This window comes from Nanorana parkeri, unplaced genomic scaffold, assembly GCF_000935625.1.
Source record: "Nanorana parkeri isolate BGI_ZX_2015 unplaced genomic scaffold, ASM93562v1 scaffold691, whole genome shotgun sequence".
Classification (NCBI taxonomy): Eukaryota; Metazoa; Chordata; class Amphibia; order Anura; family Dicroglossidae; genus Nanorana; species Nanorana parkeri.
This window is the reverse complement of record NW_017306959.1, coordinates 738,333-748,701: the sequence shown is the minus strand read 5'-3', so window position 1 is coordinate 748,701 and position 10,369 is coordinate 738,333. Positions and strand designations below refer to the sequence as shown.

Here is a 10,369-nt window from a genome sequence, read left to right as displayed (position 1 = left end):
ACCCTTAATCTGAGCAGGGGCCCAGCAATGCAAGAAGGGGGGGGGGGCTCCCCGTCACACCATACCAGGCCACATCACCTGGACATTGGGCATGTAAACAAGCGGATGGATCGGCGGGCCTTTTATTTTTCTGATTCGGCGGCCATCGTTCATCGTGATTGACGAGGATCTACATTGCTGGACAACATAACTGACCTTTGGAATGCACAATTTGTTTTTTAACAATAAAAAGGACTTGTCAAAAATGTCTACTGCTTTTTGGTCAATTAAAGTGCTTTTTCAAGGTGTGGTGTTTTCATTTACTATTTTGGTCACCATTTGGTGAATGAGTAGGGGTAACAACCCCTTACTCATTCACAAGGGAGGGCATCTGCAGATGACCCCCCTTGTTCGCAGACCCCCCACAACCATCGGGCCAGATGTGGGGAAGAGGCCGTTGTCCTTATTGGCATCCCCCAAGGGTTTACTGCCTGATTGGTCTAGGAGCTAAATAAAGAAAAAAAAGTTACTCAACGGATCCTAAGTGCCCCTTAGCTGCTAGACCAGTCGCCACAAGGTCTTCTCCCCCAAGTAAGGGTTCATTTTTACATTTCCTGGAGTTCGTCTTTAGGACCCAATGCACAACCTAGGCCTAGGAACCAAGAGGGCTTCACAGAAATGTATTTGGAAACTAACACAGCTACTCACAGGCACCAAAGGCCTTCAGTTAAACAGTTACTTTAGAAACCTTTTAGGCCAAGTCAGGTTCACTTTAAATGCAACTGTGAGCCTCATGTTTTAAACTGTCCATTGAAAGAAATGGTGGGAGTTGGGGACCCATACTTGTAGAACTGGGTATAAAATATGAGACTGTGGGAAACAAGTGCCCTAGAACAATGCAGCAAGGATTACACAGCTATTTGGTATCTGAGCTCTTTTCTGAAGCCCTCTTCATAAAACATCTTGTTAGGGCATTCTTTGTTTTGCTCATATGCACAACCAACTCACTATCTACAAAAGAGTCTGCTGCTTGATTTTAACTTTAAATGTGTACCTGCAAAGTCATAAACACATAATAGTACATATACAACATACATTGACTAATACAGCATTTTAATAATATTTTTAATTTGCAGGAAGTCGCTGTGAATTACATTTCCCCCAAATCCTACCCTCCCAACCTCTTCACATAAAGGAAAACAGAGTAAAGACACTGGAAATTAGAAGAGAGTCAAGTACCACTTTATGTTGTCGCTAGATGCTTTTTTAGAAGCCAATGAACATAATGAATAATACTGCGGGACTTCTTTCATCCTGCTCTACTAGTCATAGACATAAATATAAAGCTGCCTTGTTGCCATGGAGTCTACTTTTATGCTGCCATTTCAAGTAGGCCAAGGTAGCCTTGATACAGCTGGGTTTACATTTCCATTAAAATAGTTGTTTGAAAGTTTAAAAAGAATCTATTCACTTTGGCTTACTGTTTATTGCTTATGTTAATATCCAATTAACTTTCAAAAGGGCATCTCAATGCTGTGAGCATCAGAAGTGAGCTTGGGAAAACAAACAGAAGAGGTGGAATATATGAAGCAAGAAGCACACAGTGTTACAGCTGCACAACCTCCTTGCAGCGCTCATTGAAAATGCACTGCAAGGAAAACATTGGGCCATGCAATGCCTTAATCCAGAACAAATAGTACTAACACACAAAACTTGCTGTGCATTTTATTACATAATGCCAAAAAAAGGCAAATAATCAGCCGAATTAAATTCATTCACAATCTAGGAACAAGTCACATGAAACTGGGAGTCAGGAGGCATATTTAAGAACCAGGGAAGATGTGCCATTATTTGCATCAATAAAAAGGCTATTAAAAAAAAAAAAAAATAATGTTGTGTACCAACTGATTTTAAAAGGCACTTTGGCTGCCAGGCTCTTGGTAATTGTCCAAAACTACAAATAAAGAAGAAAAAAAATTGTAGGTTCTTTCTTGCCCTGTCCCTTCATGTTGTAAATGTTGGTAAATCTTCACAAATGAAGCTGGATGTGACTTGTATTAAAATGAGTAACAATCCTGCATATGTAGAAGACGTTTATGATCTGTAAATGGCCAGTCATCCTAAACTTAAAGGAGAACTATGACACGAGTGATTTCCACTCACCTCATAGTTCTAAGCCGACCTGTGACAATGAGACTGTCACAGGTCGGCTCAGTAGATCGGGAGGTTAGAGAACACATACCGTGTTCCCTCACCTCTCGATCCTGTCACGGCTCTCTGCCGTGACAGGGGGAGGGGCTGGATTCCCCTCTCCGATCTGCCAGCGCTGACTGGCGGAACGGACAGGGGTGGGTACAGCTGGCTCTGCCTCTAGATAGGCAGAGCCAGCTGTCACTCACGCAGCTGGGCGGATCACGTCATCTAAGTTGGGATCCGCTCCAGGTGCGGCGTCTCAGTATACCACGATTGTGATAGCGGTATACTGAGCTTAGGGTAACGGGAGGACGCTAGTTTGTGTCCTCCCGTTACCCCAAGGAGAACTATGGGGAAAAACACTGACCCCATAGTTCTCCTTTAATAGCATGGCGCGCAATGACCCCTTCATGCATAACTCTAGTCGATTTTTTATATATACATAGTGGTGGATAGAGTAGAAAGGCCATTGCTTTTTTTCTGCTCTGTCCCCCTTGGAGAGACTTCTTCTCACTTCGTGTCCCAGTAGCAGGCCATTACAAGGACAGGTAAGTCTGATGGGCACAGATGCAAAAACAAAACCATTTTTAGTAGTGAGGAAGGGTTAGGTTAGAACCTCTGATAGCATCTTTATTGTTGGTACTTCCTTGTCCTGGGGACAGCCAGTGCCCTTAATTCCTGTCCTGGTTTCACAAGTGAGGGGACAACTACTTAATATATCGAATTTTTTTTTCCAGTTTGGATAAAGTGGGGGCACTGTCAGTTTTTTTTTTTTTCTTTGCCATCTTTGTCCCATTAGGAAGATTTCACTTCCTGTCCTGCAGACTTAAGAGGACATAAGAAGATATCTTGTGGAACGCGACCGTAATCCTCTCTTAGTCGTCATGCATGGGAACAGGTGTCCACATTGGAAGATTTCCCCTCTATTCCTGTCCTGATGTCAACTCAAAATTGTGGATTTAGGAGTGAACAAAAGACCAGGTGGCAGCCTTACAAATGTGAGAAATAGATGACCGACATAAAAGGCCCATGAAGTACTGACATACCTAATTGAGTGAGCTTTAACAGAAAAGGGGGGAACCCAATCCCTCAAACTATAAGCACAAATGATGACCTGTCTAATACACCTAGCAAAGGTGGAGCAAGTATCAGGGAGCCCCCTGCGGGATCCATTGGGAAGGACAAAGAAGGAATCCAGTTGTTGCAAAGAGGCAGAAGCAGAATGTTTCGTAGCAGGACAAAGGATGAAGAACTACACCCTAGTAAGGATAAGGAGGATAACTTGGAAAGCCCCCTTGCACAGATAATAGCATCGAATAAGACTAACTAGTGAGTCAGATCAGATAAGGGCCTATCCAAAATAGGTTCATAAAGCAGCTTCTGGAGGGCAGACGGAACCAAGCTGAGATCCCACGGAGTCACTGGGGACTAATGTGAGAGTGACAGCCTGAGTAGTAAGCGGCCCGCGGTCTTACGAACAGAATAGCCAGGACCAAGATCTGCCCCTTAATAGTGCTCAATGCTGATCCAAGCCACACTGGAGAAGAGATAGTTCCACAGTTCTTTCCACAGACCAAATCCTAGGATGGATTTTGCCTTGCACCAGGCAAAGTAGGCCTTCCAGGTACGATGGTAGACCTTGCAAGAGGTTGACTTCCTAGCCCTCAAAAACATAAGTATGACTGAATCAGAGAGAAACTGTCTCTCAGGACCTGAGCTTCAATAACCACACCATTAAAACCAGCAACCAAGAATAAAGATGGAGAACTGAGACAGAAGATATGGACAGTCTTTGAAGGGCACATAGAGTCGGAGAAAGATCCATGTTCTCTTGGGTCTGGTGTAATAAGTTTCACTGGGATGCCCACTGTCTCGATCCTGCTAGGTCAAGTAGGTAAAGGATAAGTTTTGGAAGGGAAAAAGGTCCAGATCAGATTAAATCAATCAATCTCACAGAGTCACCAAAGCACTGCGAAGACACGAGGGTCCCTGGACCTGGCGATAGACCAGTTCCACTTGCAGGATAGAGGATTGTCCCTGGACGCATCTATCCTGCATTCAGGGAGGATCATGTATCCTGAAATGCAGGTAATCGTACCATGTATGATTATATGCAGACAGCCTCTGACAGATGTTATCGCTGTCACCCTGTCGTTATCATGAACGAGCACACCGAATGCATTTGAATGTGGACACCTGGGATTCCATTGAATGCAGCATAAGCCCCTGTGTGAATGAGTCCTAAGTACATACGACTCTCTTGATGACCGGTCCATCTTTTAATGCAAGCATTTTTTTAGCTGGAATTCCCAGCCGTTTCATATAATCAAATTTCCGTTAGTTAAATACATAAAGTGTCTGTCCCATTCTGCCTCCTAACCTTCATAATTGGTCCGTTACTGTGATGAGAAGTCAACAAAAAGGCTTCTAAAGCAGGAAAGGGTGGGGACAAGCTCTCGACCAACTGGCCCAGGAAGTATGTGCATTTCACAGCACCTACGTTTTCTGGCCAGTCAGGGTGCTTACACTTAAAATGGACCTATGTGCAGGAATCTGTGGATGCCTACTGTATGCCCACAGCACCAGGTCAGGCAAGTATATTACACTGCAGCTTTGTAAGGGATAGACACCAGCACACTAAACAACTTGCTAATGTAGCTCTCTATTCTGTACCGATATTAACGCTAAAGTTGTCATAATTTTATGTAAATAATAATACTCCAGAGCCCACAACTGTCACATCACTGAAAGGTTTATTTGAGGATGTTGGATTAAATGTTAATTCAAATCCAAATAATCTCTGTACCATTTTCAATGAGCAACAAAGAAGTATGCTATAACGTGCTAGTGCTGATATGCTCACAGGAAATGAATAGGCCAAGTGTATTTCTCATTTCCGCAGCACAGGAACAGTGGAAAGCTGATGCAGCGATTATCAATTGCTGTGAAAAGACCGGGTCACCAGACCATTCATTTCAACAAAAAAAAAAAAAAATATTCCCATAAGATATGTGCATTTCATATACCTAATGAGTATTATTAACCTGTAGAAACTTCCCTTGTGTAGACATCAAAAGCCCCAAGACTGCTGCTGGTTGGTGCTGGGTTTTAAATATGTCAGCAGTAGGCTCGGAGCTGTCACTCAAATGCCTCTATAGTATTCCCTTTAGCTCCTCCCCTAGCAGCTACATAAAGGCTTATGTAGAGAGGTAAGGGGTGGAGATGCTGGGTGAGGACAGATAAAAATCATTCACTTAGGGTGTTATTCACTAAAGAGCAAAGGATATTGCCATCGTTTAAGCGAATCCTTTGGCTCACTTCGGCCGCTGGAGCCCTTCGGTTCAGCCGGACCAAAAGAGTTGCTGTACGGGCTATTCACAATAGCTCGTACAGCAGCCGAAGGAAGCCAAACCGACCACATGCGCTTCGAGTGAAGGGTGTGTGGGATCGGATATAAGACCAGTCAACCCGCACAATGATAGGGAGCGCAGCAGTGACTGGTCTTTATTACAGGAAGCTCCAGCACAAATGCAAAGCAAAGGCGTTGTTTCATGTTGAATTACAGTACAGATCTGCTAGAAATAAAAAGATATCAAGACTCAAGGTAGACTTCACATGCCTGTTAAGTTTGGACTTCAGCTTTTAAGGGTTTGTGAGCAAGTAAAGTTTGCTTCAACCAGTGATGGATTCTGTTAAACCTCAGGTTGGAACTCAGTTAAAAATTTACACAGGATTAACTGAACCATGCAGGGGAACTGCTGAGGCTTTCAGTGCCAGGCTACACAGAAGACAATAGGTCAAACTGAGAACTATATAATGGGTACATCATCACTTAACAGTGACATAACCAAAAGGGGGGGGGGGGGGGTCAGACTCAATTAATAGACCACTTGGTCCTTTTCTGCCGTTACTATTCAGTGTTTCCAATAATAGTAATCTATTGCACTTGGTTCTCAGCAAGCAATAGATCGCTAGTGCATTGTTCTGTTGATACAAGTGGAGGCAGCGCAGAGGCAGATCAGATGTTCCCTAGTTAGAATTACCGAAATGCCATGACCTCACAGCACTTCCTCTCTAAACACAATCCCAAAGCACTGTGTTCTGCTGCAAGGCACTCTTAGCCCTCATTCACACCTATAGTTAAAGGAGAACTATGAGGTGAGGGATTTACGCATCCTCATAGTTAGAGCCGACCTGTGACAATGAAACTAACACGTTCAACACGTTGGATCGGGAAATGAGCGCACACATACCGTCGCTCATTTCCCGATCATCTCCCTGCAGGGATTCCCCCTCCCCTCTCCGATCCTCCAGCTAGAGCTGCAGCTAACGATTATTTTCAAAATCGATTAGTTAGCCGATTATTAAGTTCGATTAATCGGTTAATCGGATAAACAATAAAATAAAGTTTAAAAAATGGCTCCAGTGATAGAACTACTAGTTTGTATTGAGGTTGTAGTCCATCACAGGAGCAAGCTTTGCGGCGCACAGCGTGTGGAGCTGTGAACAGGGCCAACTGATCGGAATTCGATTAATCGATTATTGAAAAAGTTGACAACTTTTTCAATAATCGATTATAATCGATTATGTCGATTAGTTGTTGCAGCCCTACCTCCAGCGCTGACTGATGGAACAGACAGGTGAGGGGGCGGGCACAGCTGGTTCTGCCTCTAGATAGGCAGAGCCCGCTGTCAATCAGCGAGCTGGGTGGATCTCAACAGTATTGTTGGGATCCTTCCCGACTGTGGCGCTCTCGCTATATAGTGGTCAATAGCCTACTATATACTGAGCTGTTAGTATATGTCCTCCCGTGACCCTAAAGAGAACTATGTGATAAAAAGGTTACCCCATAGTTCTCTTTGGAATCCCTAATTTGCTGTTTACACAGAAGGTCACTATCCATGGACACATCGATTGTGCGTCCAAGAAAAGTGATTGATTCCTAATCGTATGTAATCATATCACATACATTTGCATGCAATGTGCCATGCAAATGCAACCGATGTCACACGATCATTAACTTGACTGGGTGACAGCTGCAGCTTGCAAACGGCAGGTTAGGGATTCCTTCTGGAGGGAAGCGCAAGTTCCTGCAACATGAATCCCTAATCACACCTAAAATATAAGTGTGAATGGAGTCTTAGGGGGAATGCTACACAAGTAATTCTGCCGCCTGGTGCTATGGAGTTGCTCATTCTTTAGCTGGACCAGCGAGTTAGCTAGGGAAATTCAGCAAAGCTCCATATCAGTGAGGGAAAAACTCCAGAGAGGTAAATAGAAGCCCTTTGGGGCGATTATTCTGCTAGAGATGTGTTGCCTCAGAAATGCCAATTACCATATGTCGGTCCTTAAAAATCCTGTAACTTGCACAGCAGATCTTTTTACTCTTGAAGAGCCTCAGTGGCTGATCCCTACATCACTACAGGACGCAGTAGTAAACTCGAGGCCAGTAGATCAAATCAACGTGGAAAAAGAACCCCGTCTACACCCAATGCTTTCCAAGCCCCTAAAACACAATAATACTTACCTAAATCCACTGTCACTTCATCGTCCACAACACTTTTTGGGGTAGCAATGATTTTTGTTGATTAATACAAGGGGTGGAGTGTGACATCACCACCCCCCGTCCAATCAATCCGAGAATACCTTGTATGCATTGATAAAAATACTAGGAAGGGAATTTAGCAAAACTGGAGCAGACAAAATCTGGAGCAGTTGTGCATGGTAACCAATCAGCTTCTCTCTTTCATTTTCAAATCTTAACTGAACAAACTGAAGAGAGAAGCTGATTGGTTGCCATGCACAGTTGCTCCAGATTTTGAATGCTCCCGTTTTGATAAATATCCCCCTTGGAGTTCCCTGAAAGGCCGCTGTGCTGAGCGAGTGAGCCTGTTGTTTTCACAGCAAAGGTCGCTCAGATTGGCTCCATACAGGACCCAGAAGATTGCTGTGCTGTAAAGCACTGTAATATCTCTGGCTACTTACAGGATCCCCAAGGGCCAATCAGGTATGACATATGCTTACTTACACTGGGCCAAGCACAACCAATGTAAGTATGCATAAAAACTTATACCTGGAGCTCAGCTTTAAAAGAGAACTATGGACAAACCTTTTTGGGTCACAGGTGGACATTTTACTAATGTCCTCCTGTGACCCAAAACTCAGCATATAGTGGCCCGCTGCCACCCATATGCTGACAGTGCAGAGCCGCACTGCAGCCAGGAAAGATCCTGACACTACTGTTGGGATCCACCCCGCTACCTGATTGACAGCTGGCTGTACCACTCTAGAACCAGAACCAGCTGTGCCCATCCCCTCCCATCTGTTCCTCCAATGCACGCTGTGGGAACGGAGAGGGGAATACCTGCAGGGAGCAGTGACTGATCTTCTCCCTGCAGCGAGAGGTGACTATCCTGAACTGAGTGATCAGCAGTTTCTTATCACTCAGTTCTCAAGCTATGAAGGCGGCATGTGACAGCTGCAGTGTCACATGTCGGCTCTAACTATGGGCATGAGTAGATTGCACTCTCCCCATAGTTCGCATTTAAGTCAATGGCACTTTTAGGCAGTTTGTTTTTCCTTTTTGAACACAGACACAGACAGATCAGGTAAAGAAGATTAGGGTGAGGAGTGGACAGGGGTTTTTCCCTCCTTAGAGAAAAGCTTTAGGTGTTTTCTTTACAGGCAGGTTTTTTTCCTAGTCACTCTGTTTCAGGGCTTCCAGAAAGAGGTTTACAGACCTGTAATTAGTTTCTGTTACTAACAATTCATAAAGAAGACAGCAATAATAAAAAAGCAATAATAATCTACAAACAATACAAAAAGAGTGCATCAACCCGAAGGAAAACAAAACAGGGATCCACACATCCAACCTGCCTGATTCCAGATGCTTCTATTTGCTCCCACATAGGGCTCATGCTGTGTAAAATTGCTAATTATAACGTTACGACACCTACAATGGTGGACAGGCTAGGAACTATGGCCTGTGTACTGGTGAGGAGGCTCATTGTGCTGGGTTACAGCAAGGATCATGAGCTCCCCAGATGAAGGGGCTGCTACTGGCCTCACCTTCAGTCGGATCTCATAGGTTGTGAACCGGTTCCGGCCCACTCCGACTGTCTGCGGGTTGGACACATCGATCTCCAGGAAATTGCTCGGCGGTCCGTAGGCGTCGTTCAGATTCTGAGGCTTGCTATGCAGGCGGCGAGTATCAACTACAGTGTCTGCCATGTCTCCCGGCGGAGAACGAGGCCAACAACCCGGCACCCGAACCGAATTACGTGCTGTCCAGCGAGCTGCCGGAAGTGGCGGCAGTGACCTGTCAGGTGACAGAGGGAGGAAAGCGCGGCCACGAGCTGGTGGAAAGATACGGGCCCGTGCACAGAGCTGTGCGTGTTGTTAGTTCGAAGTCACGTGCTTTACGTGCCGCTGACGGCGGGTGGTATAATGTGAAAGCTTTGGAAGGCTTGACTTGAGCTGTAGTAAATTGCTGTGTGTAAGCATAGTGTCAATACCTAACAATGCATCAGGGTGGTTTATAGGAGACAAAAACAGGTTTGGGATAACCTAGATTACATTCCAATTGCTTCTGTAATAGGGCAATTGTAGAGCAGGGATAGGCAACCTTGGTACTCTAGCTCTTGAGGAACTACAAGTCCCATGATGTATTGCAAGACTCTGACAGCCACTGTTCTGTCAAAATCTCCAACTCGTCAAGATCTTCAACTGGTGATGTCATACAGATGACTTGCCAGTACCCTGTTTCCCCGAAAAGAAGACCTAGTACTATTTTTGGGAATTGTTAAAATATAAGACCTACCCCGAAAATAAGACCTAGTTGTGACCATTCCCAGGGCCGGTGGTGGCATAAGGGGAAACTTGAGCCACGGGAGAGAATCAGCGGTGCCAACGAAGCCAGCACTAGAGGAAGTGAGGAGGGAGCAGAGCCGCATAAGCCGATGCCTCCTCTATAGCGCCTGCTCCTGTCACAGGCGGAGTGATACCAAATGCGCTCCGCCTATGAGGAATCAATAGTGAAAGTGCGTTTCGTTCATTCTGGCCAGCAATTGGTTACCAAATTGCTCTTGGAAAGGTACGAACGACACCCCTGATCACTCTATTCTTAACTTTGCCATTTTGGATTACTTAATTTGGATTTGCGTTAACTTTGGATTGTTATACATTAAAAAAAAAAAAT

The 10,369-nt window shown here is 44.7% G+C and overlaps 1 protein-coding gene across 3 annotated transcripts in view; it reads right to left on the bottom strand.

The window, feature by feature from the left end:
* The window catches only part of SNX3 (sorting nexin 3), a 27,292-nt gene extending 17,733 nt beyond the window's left edge, over positions 1–9,559 (bottom strand). Inside the window, exon 1 of one of the 3 annotated variants that reach the window (XM_018563750.1) lies at positions 9,241–9,559. In XM_018563750.1, the coding sequence (XP_018419252.1) occupies positions 9,241–9,402 (162 nt within the window). In that variant the 5' untranslated portion in view covers positions 9,403–9,559. The remainder of the gene's footprint in view (positions 1–9,240) is intronic. The other 2 variants (XM_018563749.1, XM_018563748.1) reach the window with 2 other exon arrangements.
* Between the last annotated feature and the right edge of the window lie 810 nt (positions 9,560–10,369).